A 23,298-nucleotide genomic window follows, 5' to 3' on the forward strand; every position below is an offset into this window, starting at 1 on the left:
AGCCATTTGTTTTGGAGTGTGATGCGTCGGGAGAGGGGATCGACGCAGTGTTGATGCAGGGAGGTCACCCTATAACCTTTGAGAGCCGGAAGCTCCTTCTGCACGAGAGGTTGTATTCTATATATGACAAGGAGATGCTAGCCATCATGCATGCATTGGCCAAGTACCAGCAGTATTTTGTGGGTAACAGGTTCAGGGTGAGAACTGATCACAACAGCCTCAGGTTCTTTTTGGAGCAGAAGTAGCTACAGGAGAGGCAACAGAAGTGGATCAGTAAGATCCAAGCGTATGACTTTGACATTCAGTATGTCAAGGGTAAGAACAACGTGGTAGCAGATGCCCTTTCACGTAGACCAACTACGTTGTCTCTTATGAGATTGGACGCAGACTGGAGGGCTCAACTCTTAGTAGAGTACTCCAAGGACAGATTTACATGTGAGGTTCTGGATGGGTAGGTGGCGGATGACAGGTACAGGGTGATCGATGAGATCATCTACTACAAGGACCGGATCTTCTTGACTGAGAGACCTCAGCTCAAGAATAAGATACTTCAGGCGTCACATGATTCACCATTGGTAGGCCATCAGGGGTTTACCAAAACCTACAAGGCCATTAGAGAGAGGTTCTCGTGGAAGGGCCTCAAGGAGGACGTACTCCAACATGTCCGGGAGTGCGACGTTTTCTAGAGGAACAAGGGGGAGATGAGCCATCCTGCAGGATTATTGCAGCCTCTTCCCATTCCGGAGGGGAAATGGGAGTGTATTTCGATGGACTTCATCATAGGGTTGCCCATGGTACAGGGCAAGGATTGCATCTTTGTCGTCGTTGATTGACTGACGAAGTACTCACACTTTTTCGCCATATCCGACACTACACAGCAGTACAGGTGGCCGAGTTGTTCTTCAGAGAGATCTTTAGGTTACATGGTCTTCCCAAGACCATCACTAGTGATAGGGACAGCCGTTTCATGGGTGGATTTTGGGAGGAGCTTTTCCGGTTGGTGGGGGCGGAGTTGATATCGAGTACCAGTTATCACCCACAAATGGACGGGCAGACAGAGATAGTTAACAAGTGGCTGGAGGGCTACTCGCGTAACTATGTCAGTGGGCAGCAGCGAGCATGGCTGAAGTGGCTGCATCTGCGGGAGTACTGCTACAACACTACACATCACATGTTCGTTGGTATGTCACCATTCTATGCTTTGTATGGATATCATCCCTTATCTTTTGTTGATGTGATGTTTGGTGTTAGCAAGGCTCCAAGAGCCAAGATTTGGATCTAAAAGAGTCAGGATATCCTCCGAGTTCTCAAGGATAATATGGCTACAGCGTAGAACCAGCAGAAACTATATGCCGACAGGGGTCGGGTGGAGAGACAGTTTGAGGTAGGGGACTTGGTTTACCTATGGTTACATCCATACCGACAGTCGTCACTGACGCAGAAGGGGGCTGAGAAGCTCAAGCCCCGCTTTTATGGGCCATACAGGGTGATACGTAGGATTGGACAGGTTGCGTATGAGTTAGAGTTGCCCCAAGGCAGCAAGATTCATAACGTCTTTCATGTAGCATGCCTGAAAAAGGCATTGGGGCAGCATGTGACAATGACAGATGAGCTGCCACTCACGGATGATGAGGGGCATTTGGTGTTGCAACCAGAGGCTATTATTGATACCAGGGAGGGGCAGTTGCGGAGCAGGATGGTCTGGGAATTCTTGGTGAGGTGGAAGAATTCACTGGATGAGGATGCCACTTGGGAGAGTGAGAAAATTTTGCAGCATCCATCACTTCAGTTGCTTGAGGACAAGCAACATTTTGTCGGGGGAGACTGTAATATTTCTAATTAGCCATGGCTAATTGGAATATTCGATTTTTCTCAATTTTGCCTTCTATATTTATTTATAAATAAAAAGGTGAGGAAAGGGGGGACATAACTCACCTCTAGAATAAAGTCACTCCCTAGTAGCACAATGTTGTGACTTAAAGGGGAGCCAAGGGGGCCAAAGGACCACGCAGACACTTGGAGGGACTGCACAGATGGGAAGGAACACGTGGCAACAGAGGGACTACGTTGGAGGAGGTGGGCCTTGGGATTGAGAGAGGCCAACGCTATAAAGGAGAAAGGGGCCTCCTCATTTTTTCATTCGATTATGTGCATTTGAGCTAGTCACTTCGACTTGGAGCACGCTAGTTGTTTAGCCTGTCTGTAGCACAGTTTAATGCATTGAGTGTCTCCGTTCGAAGATCTCACCCTTAGCCTCGGGGGACTTCGAGTGCCTACTCAGGCAAGGTAGTTTCCAGCAGTCTTTTGTAGTAGGATTGATCTTTGGCGTTGTGGAGGAGCTGAGCATTTGAGGACTGCGCAGTCTTGAGAGAGAGGGACGCAGTTCTTTTGGTGGGAGTTCCGGATTGGGGGGTTTTGTGGAGGATTAGAGCTGGGAGATTGAGCAAGGGATCAACTTTTGCATATTGGAGGATTTTGGTAGAGTTTCAGGCTGAGTTTTGGTGGATTCTATTCAGTGGCAACGCATAGCTTTGAGGGGCAGTGTAGATTCCCTAAGGCGGTGATTTTTAGGGGTCGGCTATTTCATAAAAGCTTTCTGGGTTTTTCTAGGTTTCTTGAGTAGAGTCTGATTCCAGAGTTTCTGCATTTTCTGAGGAGGGGAACAGCCCCAAATCCTCATTTTATTTCTAGTAGTAGCAGCAGCATGGCAGTTTTCCAACAGCTTGGACGCAGTTCAAAGAGAGGCCATTCCTTTGCTATTCTGAGTGCATTGTGCAAGTGGAGGTGCCATCTTTCTAATCACCTCCTGTACTCATTCCATTACTCAGTATAATAAAATGGCTTAGCATTTCTCTCTGCATTTCTTGAGTATCTGCTTATATTTCATGTCCACATTATTATATGTTGCACCACTGGTATTTTTATCACTTTGAGTTTCCCAGTCACTATATCATTTGGACTTGTTTGATTGGAGTTTGCTTGGGTTTGAGGGATATCCCGAAAACAGGATATTACATTCCTAAAGAGTAGAGAGAGGAGGTCGTGTTATTTATCTAGGAGGTTGTGCAGGGGTTGCATAGAGTCTCAATAGGGCAGTTCGATTTAGCTAAGCAGGAGGAGGAGTTAGTTGTCAAAGTCCGTGGGCTGGAGAATTCTTTCCAGAGCAGTAATAGTAAGTGAAAGGCAGATTCGAGGAAGGATTGGGTTGAGCGTTTGAGGGCCTAAGTAGGGGTGACATAGGAGCTGCGAAGAGGAGTCTAAGTTTGTCAGTTCGAGTAGCTAGACTGAGACGGGATTGCTTGAGGATGGTAAATTCCCTCAAATATTTTTGCCAATGTTTCTCTCAAAGGGGATAGCCAGTTTGGTGTCCATTTTATTGTACTCAAAAATTTTGTTGCTGCATAATAATAAATCCCTCATATGCTCTACTGGTTTTCCTGCATTGATTTGTTTTTGGGGACAATTGTCCAAAAATAACGATGTTAATTAGTATGTGTAATTGCTCCAAATTTCTCATTTTCACATATTTTATTTCCATAGCATATTTTTTATTTGTGAATTATTTGTTGTTTGTCTTAGCAAATAAATTGCGTAATAATTAACTAGATAGAAGAATAATTTGTAGTTGCTGCATTTCAAGGAATTTGTACACGATATTAGAGTGATTTTGATTGGGTCAGTAGCTTAGAGACAAAGAGGGAGAAATTTGTTGTTATGAGGGAGCAACAACACAATTTCGCTAGGGTGTGCGCAAGGCCTAGCTTGGCAATGTGAGTGGCAGAGAAAAAGTTCAATTTCTAGTTGCAGAGTGGTAGGAAAAGTCCAAATTACTCGGAGCAGAACTCCAATAGGTAGAGGTAGATCCAAAAAGTAATTTCGGAGAGGAGCGCAGCAGAATCGTTGAGCAGATTCGAGAGCGGAAGAGGAAGGGAACATCACATGGAATTATGCTCAGAATGCCTTCAGTAGATTCCTCGAATTTCTCCAGTATGACCGTAGACATATTTGATATTCAGGGAGTTACAAAATTGTCTACCAGATTGGAAGACAAAGTTGTTGAGACATATTGCTTATGTAGCACAACTTCACAAGGTGTGGTATATAAACAGTGGAGTGTCAGCTCCGATGACAGGGGTTAGAAAATATTTCTCTAGCTACAATGCAGTGCATATGGACTTTGAAATAACGATGGGAAACAAGACCAAGTGTACTCCAGTCGGGAGAGGTACCATGGATCTTCAGAGGGAGTCAGGAGTACGTACCAGTGTTACATATGTTCTGCATTTGCCAAAATTGGGTATGAACCTGATTTCATTATCACAACTACAGGATAATGGATATGATTTCCACTTCATAGGGAAGAAGGTGTTCATCAAACACCCAAACTAGAAAAGGGTGAAACAGATTGGAGTTCGAAGCAACATGTTCTATAGGTTGTAGCTTGATTCTCCAATGGTATTGGTAGGAAACAACAGTAACAGTGGGAAAGACCTGAATGAGCTATGGCATATGAGGATGGGGCATTTACACCATGGGGCACTTAAAATGCTTAGGGTGACAGTGACAAGTGTTCCAAAACTTGGCATGGAACACGATGATGTGTAAAGTGGGTGCGTGCTTGGGAAATATGCTAAGGCAACATTCCCAAGAAACAAAAACAAAGCAGATGGTGTGTTGAAACTTATACACTCAGACATTTGTGGCCCCATGTCCACTAGAGCTCTCAGTGGGGATGAGTACTTCGTCACCTTTATTGATGACCATTCTAAGAAATCCTAGATCTACTTCTTAAAGACCAAGGATGAAGTCTTCAATCGCTTCAGACAGTTTAAGGCTCTAGTAGAGAATTCAATAGGAAAGAATTTCAAGGTCCTTCGCTCAAATAATGGTGGAGAGTATGCAAAAAGGGACTTCACTGATTTCTATGTGAAGGAAGACATCAAAAGAGAGTGGACAACTCCATACAATCCACAACAGAATGGGGTAGCGAAGAAGAAAAACAGATCTATAGTTGGGGCTGCAAAAACAATGCTATATGACCAGGATTTGCCCAAGTTCTTGCGGGCAGAAGCATGTAACACAACATTGTATATTTAGAACAGAGTTCCTCATAGGGCATTAGGAAATATAACGCCAAAAGAAATATTCTCAGGGAAGAAGCCACAAGTTAGTCACTTTAGGATCTTCAGGAGCATAACTTACTGCCATGTGCTAGTTGAGAAACACACCAAATTGGATCAGACTGCAGAGAAGGAGTTCCTCATTGGGTATAGCGTACAAGATATGCATTCCTAGAAATAGGAAGATTGTAGTGAGACAGGACGTAAAGTTCATGGAGGACAGAGCCTTCAAGAGATCTCGCGAGATGCCTGCAGGTGATCAGAATCAGCGAAAAGAAGCTCCATTGGTCCATCGACAGGGGCAACCATAGGGATCTAGTATAGTTACCAGTATCATCATATCTTCGGGTGCAAGTGATCCAAGTGGTTCTCAGCAGACGGAGCAGCAAAGGCAAGATGGTGTTCTAGCATCGAATGGTGTTCTAGTCTCAAACTTTGTGGAGAGGCTAAAACACATGAGTTTTCTAGAACCCAGAAATTGTTTCTGGAAATTCCACCTAGAGACAAGTCAATTAAATTAATTAATCGATAATTAACTATTTCCTAAGTTCAACTTAGGAAAGTCGATTAATTAATAGGAATTAATTGAGAAAAGTGATAATTCTCTAGAAACTCTCATGGATCAAATTAGAGAAGATCTAAGTTGTTGATGCGATTTAATCATGGTTGATGGTTTTCCAATGAGAGATTATAAGAGTAGGTTGATGGGGTAGATGGAGAACACACAATTGTAGATACTCAATGATCAAGGCAGTTTGATTTTTTAGTAGCAGGTGATTCAATAGTGAGATCAAGCCAGTGATCGAGTAGCAGGTAGTAGAGGGGCAGAGTAGTATATTTCCGGAGGAGTTTCCAGTTCCAAAAGAGTCAGGAGAGGAGGTTGTATTATTTCTTCAGGAGGTTGCACAGGGGTTGTGCAAAGCCTTAAGAGGGCAGTTCGATTTAGATGAGCAAGAGGAGGATTCAGCTTTCGAAGTCCAGGATAATTTTCCTGTGGGTTGGAGAATTTTTTCTAGAGCAGCAAAAGTCAGTCAGAGGCAGATTCAAGGCAAGATTGGGATGAGCGTTTGAAGCCTGTGCAAGGGTGATGCAGAAGCTTGCAGAGGAGTTCAAGTTTGCTAGTTCGAGTGGCCAAACTAAGTCGGGATTTCGAGGAGGGTAAATTCCCTCAGATATTTTTGCCAGTATTTTTTTTAAAGAGAATAGCTAGTTTGGAGTCTATTTTATTGTACTCAAAATTTATGCTGCTACATAATAATAAAACCCTCATCTGTTGCACTAGTTTTCCTGCATTGGGTTTTTTTGGGACAATTGTCCAAAAATAATGGTGTTAATTTGTGTGTGATTTCTCTAAATTTCTTATTCCGCATATTTTATTCTGCAACGTAATTTTTATTTGTGAAGAATTGCAGTGTGCATTATTCGTTATTTGCGGTAGTAAATAAATTGCTTAATAATTAACCAGTTCGAAGAATAATTTCTAGTTGTTGCATTTAAGGGAATTTTCACGCTAGGTTCATAAGAGGATACATGCTTTGTTGTACCAACAAGCCTAGTAATAGGAAACAAACTCTATATCATCCCTTACTTGTAACTTGGACTTTGTGGGAGATTTACCAACAACCAAGAAGGGACATGACTACGTATTCATGGTAGTTGACGGGTTCAACAAGATGTGTTCTCTAATGCCTTGTTAAAGGACCATCAATGGGTAAGAAGTAATGAACTTGATCTTTGGACAGATTTGGGGGCACTTTGGGATACCAAGGACCATCATTTCAGACAGGGACATAAGAATTTTCAGTGCGTTTTGGAATACATCATGGTAGAAGATGGACACAAAGTTAAATAGGTCTACAACATTCCATTCATAGGAAAATGGGTAGATAGAGGTAGTCAATAACACTTTGGTGCAACTTTTAAGTGTCTACAGTCAAAATGATCTAAAGGATTGGGACAAAAATCTGGTATGTATATATATATATATATATATATATATATATATATATATATATATATATATATATATAACACTTTTATAATAGAGAAATTCATACTTCTACTAGTCAGTGATATTTTCCACCTTCATCTTTGGATATTGCATATGGACAACAACGAGGAGTGAGGGAGGATCTTATAGGGGATGCCTTAATGACATAAAAAAATTGTTGAGAAGATCGGGGAAATCCATATACAGGTATCAGAGACACTACAGAAGTAGGAGGAAAAATATAAGGCCAAGCATGATCATCGCAAAATGGAGAATTTCTTCAAGGTGGGAGACATAGTATGGTTACGATTGAGCAAGGAGATGCCACAGGGTCATGGTAGGAAAATTAAGGCTCTACGATAGGGTCCCTTTGAGATATTGGAAAAGGTGGGAGATAACGCTTATAGAGTCAATCTACCCCTGTTAATTCTAGGTATGTTCTATGCTAGAGTAATTTATTTAAATTTTCACAGGTAGCAATCACATCAGCATTAAAGTAAACTGAAGATAGAACATAAATATAAATCGTAGAAGACAAGCCAAGACAAGAGGACACAAGATGTGGCGCCAACCAGGGACAAACCCCAATGTGGGGAAACCCTTGTTCAATTCTTCTTTTATGTTCTTCAAAGTTCAACAGAGAAAGTGAGAGAGATAGTACATTTACAATAGAAGTTGACATTTTGACTTTTGATATCAGCATGAGATCATTTGAAGACATATTACTTCAACTGATTCTCCAAGGTGACTGCTTCACCTATTGTAGTGTTGCATTTCGTCCATTTGTTGCACTTTACCGTGTAGCACCAAGCTGTACCATCACAGCGCTGGACCTTGATGACTGAGCTGCCCTCATCTGCTCTCATCATCATGCTGCCCATTATGCTGCATCTTCCATCATCATGCAGCCCTATTCATCATCATGCTGAACTTTACTAATATTCCCATCATTCATCATTTTTCTGCCCATGCCCATCATGATCTGAGACTGTTTATCCTTATCATTCTCATTATGTTGAGACTGTAACCATCATAAACATTACTACTTATGATCCTTGTCATTGTGACTTCTCTCTGAGGCTGCACTACTTCTTGTAGTTTTGCCCCTCAAGAACAATGTCAACATGCCCAGAACAGATCTCAAGTAAATCATGTTGTCACCTACAACAATGTGGCATAAGGACATTATCATCTTGTTGTTCCTACAGCTAGCTCAGAGTTGCACAATGATTGCTTCATTAAGATCCTAACTATTGCAATACATTGTGTTGAGGCTACTACAGGTATGTCATAGATATGTGAAGGCTGAGGGTATTCTATTCATGGTGATTGCGTCCTCATGCCGAATTGAGCGCCTAGATCACACGCTGCCTGATCTACTCCATCAGATCACATGCTGCTTGCTCTACACTGCTAGATCCACTCTTCCAGATCACAGACGGTTTGATCTACGTAGCCTGATCTACGCTGCCAGATCCCATGCTACCAGATCACACACGGTTTGATCTACATAGCCTGATCTACACTGCCAGATCCCATGCAATCAGATCACACACGGCTTCATCGTTTCCAGATCTACGCTGTCAGATCCACTCTACATGGTTATGTAGCCTGATCTACGCTACCAGATCCGAGAACATCATAGGATGCTGAGAGTGTCTCAAATGATTGCTGCATCCTTCATGAGGCCATGACTGCACCTAAAACCATGGTACAGTCAATACCCTACTGAGGATTTTGACCTTGACTGCGACTCCATTAATTTTCTGCATGTAGAATTATAGCAGCTAGGGCATCAATGCAGTATGACAAGATCTCCCTCAACTATGGCTAGGAACTGTGTCTTGATGTCTCCTCCATGACGGTGGTTATGGCTGTGGCTGTTCCATATGACAGATGTCTTCAAGAACAGTGTATAAGAACAACGTATAAGGTCTCACCATGAACATCGTATAAGTATCTTCACGAATTGCATACAAGTGTCTTCAAGAACTGTGTATAAGTGTCTTCAAGAACTGCGTTGGATCAGCTAGGGCATCATCTATGGTTAGGGCTTCATGCTAGACCAACGTATGCTCTTTTGTGTCTCTCCTTCACCAAAAACCCAAAGACGTGGAGAGGAGGAGATCACATGAAGAGGATGTGTGTGTGCTAAATGACTTCAAGTCCTCTCCTATTTATACTAAAACGTAGATGATGAATAGACATGACTATTGGGCTTCTAAACCTACTCAAGTTGCTGGCCAACTTGACAATTTGTTTTATATCATAAATAAATTCATAACTTCATAAATACTCATCAGAATCAGATGATCTTTAGATCAATCCTACACCTCTCGATGAGAGGGATCCAATAAAAATATCAGCTGTCATAAATAAGATGACCCATATGGAGTTTGGCCCTAGTTGCCAATTTAACCACTCCCTCTCAACTAGGGAGAACTCCATCCGCTGATCCATATGTCCGACTGTACTATCTTGCCATTAGTGCCCTGCACTGCTTTGCTCAGCTCAGCTCTGCTCTACTAAACCATGAAGAAGAAGAATAGATTGAGAATGTCTCATACCATTCTCCACTGACCTGAAGTCAGTCTCGGAGTGTGTACCACTGGTCCCAGACCAGTCCTCAACCGACTCGAAGTCAGTGTCATTGTAGGTACAACTCCTACCACTGGTTCCAGACCAGTACTCTACTGACTCGAAGTCAGTCTCAGAGTATGTACCATTGGTCCCAGACCAGTCCTCTATTGACCCGAAGTTAGTGTCATAGTGGGTACAACTCCTACCACTGGTCCCAGACTAGTATCATTGATCCCAGATCAATGAAAGTCATCCTAGCATAGGGAGTACGGTAGATACAACGATGCATCCATTGGTACTACTATGGTCCCTATCCTCATTTCCCTGCTCATTGATTAGATGAGAGGTACTTCCCATGAGTCTTGGACTGCATGGGTAGGATGCCTCGACAGGAGAACTAATCATCCTGTCCACAGGAGAGCGAATCATCGTGTCTCACAAGAGAGCAAACCATCTTGTCCATAGGAGAGTGAATCATCCTGTCCACAGGAGAGCGAATCATCTTGTCCCACAAGAGAGTGAATCATCTTGTCCACAAGAGAGCGAATCATCCTGTCCCACAAGAGAGTGAATCATCTTGTCCCAGTGCGCACCACCAGGGGAGGGTGAGTCACCCTGTGGTCGTATGTTGCTCCAGTAAGAACCGCAAGCCCCCAGAGCTCCTAGAGCTCAATGTATGCAACATGCAGGACCCTTTTACAAAGGTCTCTCAACGACTCCAAGTCGTTCGGGAAAATCACAAATTTGATCTTTCTCCGGGGCTTTGGCAAAGTGTAGCGACCTGTACATCATCTCAATGCGATGGAGCCTCCTTGCTCATCGACTTACCATATCCTAGATAAGGCAGTATTTGATGTCTATCTGCTGGAGCAATCATCGAATATGGGATTCCTCAATAATAGAATCCCACCTCTGGTTGTTACAGAGAATCACAGTGGTATTCATCCTGTGTACTCATTGAAGAGTTTCCACAACCAAGAAACTTCATACGAGATCATACTCATAGCTATGTATTTGGTCTCGACTTCTGCTTCCTGCTTGCCCATGATATCGAAGCAGAATCCAAAAAAACCAGCACTGAGAAGTGCTCTAGTGTTCCTCCACACTACCTGCCCAGCCAACATTCGAATAATTATGCAGTTTCATATTTCCGACAATGTATCTCAATCCATGGGAGATTGTGCCCCGAAGATATCTCAGAGGATTCTTGGCACCAATCCAGTGAGGCTCAACGAAATATGAGCTCACCATGCTAACTGCAAAACATATGTCCAGACGGAAGTTCACCAAGAACATCAACGCAAATGAGTTTATGAAACTCAGAGGCATTTCCCAAATCTGGTCCAACATCACTACCATATAACTTTTGAAAGTTGAGATCTTCGAGGTAGTCACAGGCTTGCAGTTTATCATTTCACATTCGGAACCAACTCCCTGTTACTTCTGCAAATGAGAGGGTCTGCACTTGTCAAAAATCGGTCGTCCTTATAAGGTGTTGGTATGAGAGGTCTATCATCCACAACCTTCGAGTAATGGTTTGGATCGGTTTCACTCCTAGTGAAGCTCAGCTTCATCTGACAGCTATCAATCCTCTCATACTATGCTCGGGGAGTTTTGCTTCAAGCCATAGAGGGCTTTCTTCAACCTGTATGAGATTCCTGATGATGAATCTCAAACTCCTCGGGTTGTTCCAAACCTGTGGACCTGGTACATGAGGGGAATGGCCCCCTTGTAAGATTTTCCTTTGGTACATCTCAGACATGTACTTTCAAGCTCTTTTTGAATTTAGGCATCCCTATCACTATCTGACTCATAGACCTTCGGTGTTATGTGTCAATGGACATGGTCCCCAGTGGACTTCCTGCAATTTGATACAACCCTGAACTCGAAAACATCTTTGAAAATTCTATTTTCAAACACATAGCTTTTCATTGATGAGTGCCACCCTGAAACCTGACTTCCATTGCTGAAATGGACACCAGGTTCTTCTTGCGATTAGGTACATAAAAGAGATTTTATAAATGAATCGAGTTACCCTCATTCAATTGAGGGATAACATTCCCTGCACCCTTTCCAAGATAGGTGGCATTGGCTCCAAGTATAATCCCACAATTGTTTCCATCTCTACCAAATTAGAGAGTGCACCCTTCTATCCGATGAAGTGCCTTGAAGCACTACAATCAATAAGCTAGATTCCCAAAGAATCTGTAGGAGAGGGCCAATACAAGATAACGCTTCTTTATCTTATCAGAAACAACATTTGATTCTTCATACATGGGGTTCCTTGCTTTCTATGAAGAGTCATCCATTTCCTTGATGACCTGCATTACATGTCATTCCTTTGATCATTGAAGATGTCCCTGTTGTTATCATCATCAAGTGATGTGTCCCTTCCATTCGGACACTCCTTCGCATAATGGCCGAACTAGTTATCTGCCTTTCCTTCCACCCTGAGATCCGGTCTTCCAATGAAGTGATCTTTAGGTAGGCCATATTCTGCTGCGTCATTCTGATGATATTCTCTACTTTGACTTCACCCTTAGTGAATGAGAAGAGGGATGATGATCCCATTGATCCTTTTGTCCTGTCCCAACTGTCTTTGGTGATTTCTCTTTCACTCTTGCTTGGGCATTGTCTTCACCTCACCTCTGATACCATGTTAATTTTAGGTATGTTCTATGATAGAGCAATTTATTTAAATTTTCACAGGTAGCAATCACATTAGCATTAAAGTAAACTGCAGATGGAACATAAATATAAATCGCAAAAGACAAGACAAGACAAGAGGACACAAGATGTGGCGCCAGCCAGGGACAAACCCCAATGTGGGGAAACCCTTGACCAATTCTTCTTTAATGTTCTTCAAAGTTCAGCAGAGAAAGTGAGAGAGATAGTACATTTACAATAGAAGTCGACATTTTGACTTTTGATATCAGCATGAGATAAGTTGAAGACATATTGCTTCAACTAATTCTCCAAGGTCACTGCTTCACCTATCGTAGTGTTGCATTTTGTCCATTTGCTGCACTTTACTGTGTAGCACTAAGTTGTACCATCACAGTGCTGGACCTTGATGACTGAGCTGCCCTCATCTACTCTCATCATCATGCTGCCCATTATGCTGCATCTTCCATCATCATGCAACCCTATTCATCATCATGCTGACCTTTACTGACATGCCCATCATTCATCATTTTGCTGCCAATGCTCATCATGATCTGAGACTATTTATCCTTATCATTCTCATTATGTTGAGACTGTAACCATCATAAACATTACTGCTTATGATCCTTGTCATTGTGACTTCTCTCAGAGGTTGCACTATTTCTTGTAGTTTTGCACCTCAAGAACAATGTCAACATGCCCAGAACAGATCTCAAGTAAATCACGTTGTCACCTACAACAATGTGGCATAGGGACATTATCATCTTGTTGTTCCTCCAGCTAGCTCACAGTTGCACAATGATTTCTTCATTAAGATCCTAACAATTGCAATACATTTTGTTGAGGCTGCTATAGGTATATCATAGATATGTGAAGGCCAAGGGTATTCTATTCATGGTGACTGCATCCTCATGCCGAATTGAGTGCCCAGATCAGACGCTGCTTGATCTATCTGTCATATCACATGCTGCTTGGTCTACGTTGCCAGATCCACTTTGCCAGATCACACACGGTTTGATCTACGTAGCCTGATCTACGCTGCTAGATCCCATGCTACCAGATCACACACGATTTGATCTACGTAGCCTAATCTACGCTGCCAGATCCCATGTAGTCAGATCACACACGGCTTCATCGTTTCCAGATCTACGTTGCCAGATCCACTCTACACGGTTACGTAGCCTGATCTATGCTGCTAGATCCGAGAACATCACGGGATGCTGAGAGTGTCTCAAATGATTGTTTTGTCCTTAATGAGGCAATGACTGTACCTAAAACCATGGTGCAGTCAATACCCTAATGCGGATTTTGACCTTGACTGCGACTCCATTATTTTTCTGCGTGTAGAATTACAGTGGCTAGGGCATCACTGCAGTATGGCAAGATCTCCCTCAATTGCGGCTAGGAACTGCGTCTTGATGTCTCCTCCATGACGGTGGTTATGGCTGCGGTTGTTTCCATATGACAGATGTATTCAAGAATAGCGTATAAGGTCTCACCATGAACATCGTATAAGTATCTTCACGAACTGCGTATAAGTGTCTTCAAGAACTGCATATAAGTGTCTTCAAGAACTACATTGGATCAGCTAAGGCATCATCTACGGTTAGGGCTTCATGCTAGACCAACGTATGCTCTTTTGTGTCTCTCCTTCACCAAAAACCCAAAGACGTGGAGAGGAGGAGATCACATGAAGAGGATGTGTGTGTGCTAAATGACTTCAAGTCCTCTCCTATTTATACTAAAACGTAGATGATGAATAGACATGACTATTGGGCTTCTGAGCCTACTCAAGTTGCTGGCCAACTTGACAATTTGTTTTATATCATAAATAAATTCAGAACTTCATAAATACTCATCGGAATCGGATGATCTTTAGATCAATCCTACACCTCTCGATGAGAGGGATCCAATAAAAATATTAGCGCCATAAATAAGATGACCCACATGGAGTTTGGCCCTAGTTGCCAATTTTAACAACCCCCATACATGGACATTTACTCAATGGTGAAGGTAGAGAATCTAAAATTCTGTGATTCTTTCATGCGAAATCAGGAAGAGGAATAGGTCCTACCTTTTGTAGATGCTTTGGCACAAGATGCTTCGAAAGAGTTAACAGAGGGTATAGTTTTGCAGGAGAGATCCAAAACTACAAGAGAGGGAAAACATGACCTTTGGTAGATTGGCTTGAAATGATAGTTTCCAGGAAAAGCTAAATGGTACACCCAAGAAAAGGTGGAGGAAACATTTCTTCACCTCATCAGTAGAAGCTTTTGGGTACCAAAAGCCTACCATAATTAGGAGGTTTAATCTTAATTGGATCATATTATTATTTTTCATCCATCCTAATGCTTTTAGAGTAAAAAAATGAAGGAATCAACTCACAAGGCCATTTTCACAGGCGGGTCTATGTTTGGCGAATTGGGGTCTAAAATATTTTGGAAGCATTTTGAGGCATCAAATGACATTTTTGGGGGATAAAATTTTTCCACATAAGTGCCACACCCCCTAGCATTATTCTATGCACAAATCCCTGTCGAATGGCATAAGAATCACCTTAAATGTTGTTAGTATGTAAAAGTTATGCCACATAGTCAATGATTTGAGAGGTTGTCACATCATCCCACATTATTCATGCAAAAGGGGCTAGCTACATGATCATGATGAAGAAGACTCTAGAAGAGTCAATATTGTAACTCTAGCTAAGAGTTGATTGAGTCAAACTTACCCACTGGCAAGCTATCAAGTTGTGTTATAGTTGGGTCACTAGGAGGAAATGGGGTTCCATTCTATTCAAGTGCAATTTGTTCTATAGATGAGCAGAGTACCCAAGAATGGATAGGGAGAGAGAAAACAAAGAGGGTTTGTGCACTTTAGTAGCCCACAGACCACAAACCCCACTTCTTTGTACTTGCATTCATTTTCATTCGGGGGAAAAGAGCAGAGCAACATCAGTTTCTAGTTGGGTTTTATCCCAAAAGCGTTTCTCCGGTTCTATCTTGTGTTAATTTGTGGTTGGTGATTTTTATTTAGATGTTCTCTATTTTGTGCAGATTTGATCTATTGTGAGCATAAGCATAACATGGTAATTAATGAATCCATAAATCTAAGGAACAATTAAGCCTTAGTGTAAATTTCGGATTTTAAGTGTAATTTCATCAGATCTATTGTGACAAATTGTTCCGTGAAATATCCATGGTAATTTACAGATCATTTATGCTCAAGAAATATGTTTCTTTGCAAAGTGTATAGATTGAATATTTATGCTCATGTCACATGAGGAAACCTCTCTTAACCTTTAATCATAATCCAAACAAATATTTCATTCAACTATGGGTACAACTCTAATAACTCATTGATTATTCTTGATGCATTGATATAAAGTCAACTAATGGTCGATTGTTCTGCAACACAAATTCATTATTTTTCCTTTTGCATCAGTATAAAATAAATTAATGACCTAATATTCTATAACACAAATTCCTTTTATGTACTAAAATAATATATTATGTTAAAATGATTACACGACTTTGACATATTTCTTTTTTGAGTATATGGAATAGCGTAATGACAGTGTTGTTGGTGTTTTATATTTGCTTACTTATCGTTATTATTTTGGTGGAAAAATCACAATTTTTATTATGATATTATATAATGTAAATCGTGATCTTTATGCGTATGAGGTACTTTCCATGCTTCAAGAGTTACCATACTCTCTATTATTTATTTATTTATATATATATATATATATATTAACTACCTACTACCTCGAAAGTTAGTTAAATTTATTGATATGTAGCTATCTTTTCCTCAAAGAGAACTCAAAAAAATGTTTTTTTGTTGTTAAAAACACCATTAAGGAAAGAAGAAAGAAGAATTAGACATAATTCAAATATGATGACATATTAAATAATCTAAAATCATCCTGAACTCAGCCAAGACCCCATCCTAGAATTCCTCCAAATATTCCTCATTATTTATTTATTACATATACAACAAAAGTTGAATGTTGGAGTCACGCCAATTTATACTTCTAACATGATTAGATATGAGTATTGCAGGGACCTTTTGTTGGAGGTTATCAAATTCATTTACGAATATTCCTCATTATTTATTTATTACATATACAACAAAAGTTGAATGTTGGAGTCACGCCAATTTATACTTCTAACATGATTAGATATGAGTATTGCAGGGACCTTTTGTTGGAGGTTATCAAATTCATTTACAAGTATCTACTAGTTGCAGTATTAAAGATATTTTGATAAGTCTTGAACCTACCCCAACGCAGCAAGGTCATTGTGTTTTCTCTACAAATGCATCTGTGTAACCCTTAATCGTGTTTATGCCCCAGAAATATAATTTGGAACATTGATAATAATATGTAGTTGTATTTGTTGTTTATTAATGTTTGCATATATCATTTTGTAATGATAAAATACAAAAATAGAGTTACCTCGTAAATATAAAGAAATACGTGCAATGCATTATCTTCTCCCGGCTTTAACTTACGTTAATTTTCTTATTTTTGATAAAGCACATTTACTGGTGAGAGAGGCATTAATTAATCTAGCTAAATTACCCTCAAAGCTAGTGATAAATAACATGTTAAATGGTGTTGACAGTGATTAATAATGATTCTTGATTAAATACACGTTACATTTTTACCATAAGGAAAAATAGTTTTCATTTCTTAGGGCACCAAATACATGAATGTCTTTGTTTCAAACTCAAAACTAAATTAGTATGGTTTGTGAGTATCTTCCTTACATAGAAACTTATATGCAGCACAAATGCATCGAAATTTTGATAGGATTGAAACAATAGAACTATCCATTCCTATTATCAATGATTTTTTAATATTCACTACACAAATAACACATAATATAATTTAAAACCATAATTAGAATATTGTAGTAGAATATTAGATTGTTCGTGGCATCTTCCTTTCTTCAATGAGATAAAAGAAACTCTAAACACATGGTCAAGAATTTGTTTGGCTTTGAGCAAATCACGCTGTCAAATTGAGAATTGAAAAGCTCCAATGAATTCATTAAAAGATAAGATATATTTATTACATGGAGGATATGTGTGGGTTGTCACTTTGCCCAACGATCTATCTGTTACTACAACCTAACATTCTCTCCCTTAATTTGAAGTGGTGTTTGTGAGCCCAAGCATCATTCTGAACTTTTCAAATTTTTCTCTACCAAGTGCTTTGATGAAGATTTCTTTTATTTGCTCATTCGTGGAAAAATGTCTTAGATGAATAGTTTTGACCTCTATATGATATCAAATCGAATGATATTTTGTATTGATGTGCTTGGTTTGATCATGGAATCTGGGGTTCTTGGCCAACTTGATAGTATTGTCGACATGTAAAGGAGTAGAGTTCACTTGTTTCTCTTGCAAGTCTTCAAGTATTTTCCTAAGTCACACAATTTCCTTTGTCACTTTTGCGGTTGCCACATATTCTGCTTATATTGTTGAATTTGTCGGAACTGATTGTTTGTGTGATCTCTAGGAGATAGTTGTTGATCCTAGACTCAAGGGATATCTTGGAGTTGATACACCATTTTCCTTGTCCCCATCGATGTATGAATTAGAATGTGCAATGAGACTAAAGTCATCCACCTTGGTGTACTTAAGTCCATAATCTTGAGTTCCCTTTAAGTATCTCAAGACTCTTTTTCGCAGCAAACCAATGTCTCTCACATGGTTTATGTATAGATCTAGAAAGAATGCTCACAACATATGAGATATCTGGTCTGGTCATGGTTAGGTAGTTGAGACTTCCTACAAGTTGTTTGTACTTGGTTGCGTCCTCAAATTCATTCCCTTTTTTTGACATAAGCTTCAAATTTTGATCCATTGGAGTGGAGAGAGCGCTGCAATCTGCCATGTCAAATCTATTCAATAGTCCTCCAATGTACTTCTTTTGGAAAACGAATATGTATTTTGGATTTTGATTGACTTCAATGCCGAAATAGTAATGAAGATGTCCCAAATCTGTCATTTCAAAACCTTTCTTCAAATCTTTCTTCACTAATGCAATATAGTTTCAATGTGTCTAAATCTTAATAGATCATCTACATATACTACAAGATATACAATTGTTTTGCCAACTTTTTTGACAAACAAACTTGCATCATCAAAATTATAATGTTTGAAATTTAACTTCAGAAGATGCTTGATTATTTTTTCATACCATGCTCGCAGTGCTTGTTTTAGACCATACAAGGATTTGATGAGCTTGCATACCTTGTGTTCATGTCTCTTTAATACAAAACCATCAAGTTGAGACTTAAAAACATTCTCTTTCAAATCCCCATTCAAGAAAATTATCTTCACATCCATGTTATGGATTTCACATATTTTTGGTGCTAAAAAAGAGAATATGGTCCAGATGGTCACCCATTTTGTTGTGGGAGTGAAGGTTTTTTCATAGTCAACACCCTCCTTTTGTGCAAATCCTTTTTCCATGAACCTTTCTTTGTGCTTGTCAAGCGAGTCATCTGCTTTATACTTGTTTTTTTTAATATCCCTTATTAGGAATATTCCTCAAACACAAGCAAACTCCAACCAGAGATGGACTGGGAGGGCATTTACCAGATATGTCGTCTCTGAAAAGAGAACGAGATCCGGAGGCTACTTGGGCCTTTCTAGACTCTATCTAAGAGTATAGGAGAAACAAACAAGTGGTATAATAGCCGAGAATGCTCAAAGAGATACAAATAACAATGGTGCAACATATAACAATATAATCATAAGTAGATACTCAAGAAATGCAGAGAGAATGCTAAGCCATTTTATTATACTGAGTAATAGAATGAGTACAGGAGGTGATCAGGAAGATGGCACCTCGACTTGCACAAGGCAAGTGAAGAAATACACTCAAAATAGCAAAGGAATGGCCCCTCTCTGACTGCGTCCAAGCTGCTGGAGAACTGTTATGTTGCTGTTGCTGCTAGAAATCAAATGAGGATTTGGGCTTGCTCCCCTCCTCAGAAAAGGTTGAAACTCCAGAATCGGACTCTACTCAAGAAACCCAGAAAAACCTAGAAAGATTTTCTGAAATGGTCGACCCTTGAAAATCACCCCCCTTACTGCGCAGTCCTCCAAAACGCTGATGAAACTGTTGCTGGAATGCTGATGAAACTACTGCTGAAATGCTGATGAAAATAACTTGCCCGAGTAGGCACTCGAAGTCCCCTGGGGCTAAGGGTGAGATCTCCGAACGAAGACACTCAATGCACTAAACAATGTTGCAGACTAGCTAAACAGCCAGCGTGCTCTAAGTCGAAATGACTATCACAAATGCTCATAACAGAATGATCAAAATGAGGGGGCTCCTCTCTCCTTTATAGCCTTTGCCTCTCTCAATCCCAAGGCTCACCTCCTCCTGCATAATTCCTCTCTTGCCACGTGTTTCTTCCCTTTTGCGCAGTCCCTCCATGTGTCTGCGTGGGCTCCATTTCTGTGCCCCCCTTGGCCCCCTTGGCTCCCCTTTTAGTCAGAACGTTGTGCTACTAGGAAGTGACTTTTTATTCTAAAAGTGAGTTATGTCTCCCTTCCTCACTTTTTTACTTACAAATAACTATAGGCAAAAATTGAGCAAAATCGAATATTCCAATTAGCCATGGCTAATTAGGAATACTACAATCTCCCTCGGCAAAATGTTGCTTGTCCTCAAGCAACTGGATGCTGCAAGATTTTCTCACTCTCCCAAGTGGCATCCTCATCTGGCAAATTCTTCCACATCACCAAGAATTCCCGGACCATCCTGCTCTGTAGCTGCCTCTCCCTAGTATCAATGATATCCTCCGGCTGCAATACCAAATGCCCCTCATCATCCATGGGTGGTGGCTCATTTGTCATTGTCACCTGCTGCCCCAATGCCTTCTTCAGGCATGATACATGAAAAATGTTATGAATCTTGCTGTCTTGGGGCAGCTCCAACTCATATGCAACCTGTCCAATCCTGCGTATCACCTTGTATGGCCCATAAAAGCGGGGCTTGAGCTTCTCAGCCCCCTTCTGCTTCAGTGACGACTGTCTGTATGGCTGTAATCATAGGTAGACCATGTCCCCTACCTTGAACTCTCTCCACCTGACCCCTGTCGGCATACAACTTCTGTTGGTTCTGTGCGGTAGACATGTTATCCTTGAGAGCTCGGAGGATATCCTGACTCTCTTGGATCCAATATTGGCTCTAGGAACCTTGCTATCACCAATAATCACGTCAGCAAAAGATAAAGGATGATACCCATATAAGGCATAGAATGATGACATACCAATGGACATGTGATGTGAAGTATTGTAGCAGTACTCCCCCAGATGCAGCCACTTCAGCCATGCTCGTTGCTGCCCACTGACATAGTTACGCAAGTAGCCCTCCAGCCACTTGTTAACTATCTCTGTCTGCCCATCCGTCTGTGGGTGATAACTTGTGCTTGGTGTCAACTCTGTCCCCACCAACCAGAAAATCTCCTGCCAAAACCTACCCATGAAACAATTGTCCCTATCACTGACAATGGTCTTAGGAAGACCATGTAGCCTGAAGATCTCTTTGAAGAACAACTTGGCCACCTGTGTTGCTATATAGTGTGCATATATGGCAAAAAAATGTGCGTACTTCGTCAGTCAATCAACGACGACAAAGATACAATCCTTGCCCTGTACCATGGGCAACCCTGTGATGAAGTCCATCGAAATACTCTCCCATTTCCCCTCCGGAATGGGAAGAGGTTGCAATAAACCCGCGGGATGGCTCATCTCTCCCTTGTTCCTCTGGCAAACATCGGACTCCCGGATGTGCTGGAGTACGTCCTCCTTGAGGCCCTTCCATGAGAACCTCTCTCTAATGGCCCTATAGGTTTTGGTAAACCCTTGATGTCCTACCAATGGTGAATCATGTGATGCCTGTAGTATCTTCTTCTTGAGCTGAGACCCCTCAGTCAAGAAGATTCGGTCCCTGTAATAGATGATCTCATCGACCACCCTATACCTGTCATCTGCCACCTGCCCATCCAGAATCTCACATGTAAACCTGTCCTTAGAGTACTCTACTAGGAGTCGAGCCCTCCAGTCTGTATCTAAGCTCATAAGAGGCAACGTGGTTGGTCTACGTTAAAGGGCATATGCTACCATGTTGTTGTTACCCTTGACATACTCAATGTCAAAGTCATATGCTTGGATCTTATTGATCCACTTCTACTGCCTCTCCTGTAGCTGCTTCTGCTCCAAAAAGAACTTGAGGCTGTTGTGATCAATCCTCACCCTGAACCTGTTATCCACCAAATACTATCGGTACTTAGCCAATGCATGCATGATGGCCAGCATCTCCTTGTCGTATATAGAATACAACCTCTCGTGCGGAAGGAGCTTTGGGCTCTCAAAGGCTATAGGGTGACCTTCCTGCATCAACACTGCGCCGATCCCCTCTCCTGACACATCACACTCCAAAACAAAAGGCTACGTAAAATCTGGCAATGCAAGTACTGGGCAGCTGCTCATAACCTCGTTGAGCCTGTCAAAGGCTCGCTGCGTTGTATCTGACCAACTGAATTCCCCCTTCCTCATCAAATCTGTCAAGGGTGCAGCAAGTTGTGTGAAACCCTTGATGAACTTCCGGTAGTAAGTACAAATGGCAATGAATCCTCGAAGTTCCGTCACGTTTCTCGGCTCCGGCCATTCTTTGATGGCCCTGATCTTCTCCTCGTGGACTCTCACTCCGTCCACCCCTATGATGTGTCCCAGATACAACATCTCTGTCAACCCAAACTCACACTTGGAGAGTTTGGCATAGAACTGCTGCTCCTGTAAGATACGCAATATTGTCTCAATGTGCTGGAGATGCTCCTCCCAAGTCCTGCTGTAAATGAGAATATCATCAAAGAATACCAACACAAACTTCCTCAAGTGACTACGGAAGATGTGATTCATGCAGGACTGAAATGTAGTGGGGGCGTTGGTTAGCCCAAAAGGCATCACCAAGAACTCAAAGTGCCCATAGTGACACCTGAAGGCAGTCTTGGGAATGTCTTGCTCCCTCATGCGAATCTGATGGTACCCAAATCTCAAATTGATCTTTGAGAAGAACCGTGCTCCTCTCAACTCGTCCATCAACTCATCGATCCTGGGTATGGGGTACCTGTTCTTCAGGGTCTTCTTGTTCAGGGCCCTGTAATCAATGCACATCCTCAATGTACCGTCCTTCTTCTTCACCAACACCACGGAAGAAGCAAAAGGACTCGTGCTCGGTCGAATGTGCCCAAGAGCCAGCAACTCCTGGATAGCCCACTCAATCTCATCCCGATAGGCCTTGGGGTGCTTATAGGGGGTGGTAACCATGGCCTATATGCCCTGCTCAAGCTCGATGGTGTGCTCAAACCCCCGATCCGGTGGTTGTCCTGGTGGAATCTCCCCAAACATTATGGCATACCGATCAAGGATGGACTGTATCTCTGGCTGTATCGTCTGCCCTGTAGTCCCTGCCTCTGATACACGCAGCTCCACTGCCCACTCTATGTCTCCCTTTCAGAAGACTGCCTCCATTCGATGAGCTGAAACAGTCTGAGGCGGATATGTGTGTTGTCCCTGTATCTTCTCATGCCTCCCTGTCTTCCCATCATCCCACTCCATCTCTAGGGTCTTCCAATCTGTCGTGACCTTCCCTAGAGTGATAAGCCACTGAACACCTAGTATCATGTTGGTGTCCAGAATATCGACCACGAAAAAGTGGTCAGTCAATGTGTAGGTGCCCATCGTCACTGAAAGCTCTGGAACATAACGAGCACATGTCATGGTCTGATCTCCTGGGACCAAGACTGAAAACCCATCGAAGCTCTTTGTCTGTATACCTCTCCGCTCAACCATCTGTGCATCGATGAAGTTGTGGGTTGCCCCACTGTCAACCAAAACTGATACTCGCTGGCCACGTAC

General features: G+C 41.6%; 1 protein-coding gene across 1 annotated transcript in view; it reads left to right on the forward strand.

Moving 5' to 3' along the window:
• The window catches only part of LOC149141953 (uncharacterized), a 443,876-nt gene extending 427,029 nt beyond the window's left edge, over nucleotides 1–16,847 (forward strand). Inside the window, exon 16 of the mRNA XM_089448017.1 lies at nucleotides 16,550–16,847. Coding sequence (XP_089304143.1) covers nucleotides 16,550–16,684 — 135 coding nt within the window. The 3' untranslated portion in view covers nucleotides 16,685–16,847. The remainder of the gene's footprint in view (nucleotides 1–16,549) is intronic.
• Nucleotides 16,848–23,298: the final 6,451 nt, after the last annotated feature.

Source organism: Pinus tabuliformis, chromosome X (genome assembly GCF_031772625.1).
Source record: "Pinus tabuliformis cultivar Carrire ecotype Pingquan chromosome X, CPIR1, whole genome shotgun sequence".
Taxonomy (NCBI): domain Eukaryota; kingdom Viridiplantae; phylum Streptophyta; class Pinopsida; order Pinales; family Pinaceae; genus Pinus; species Pinus tabuliformis.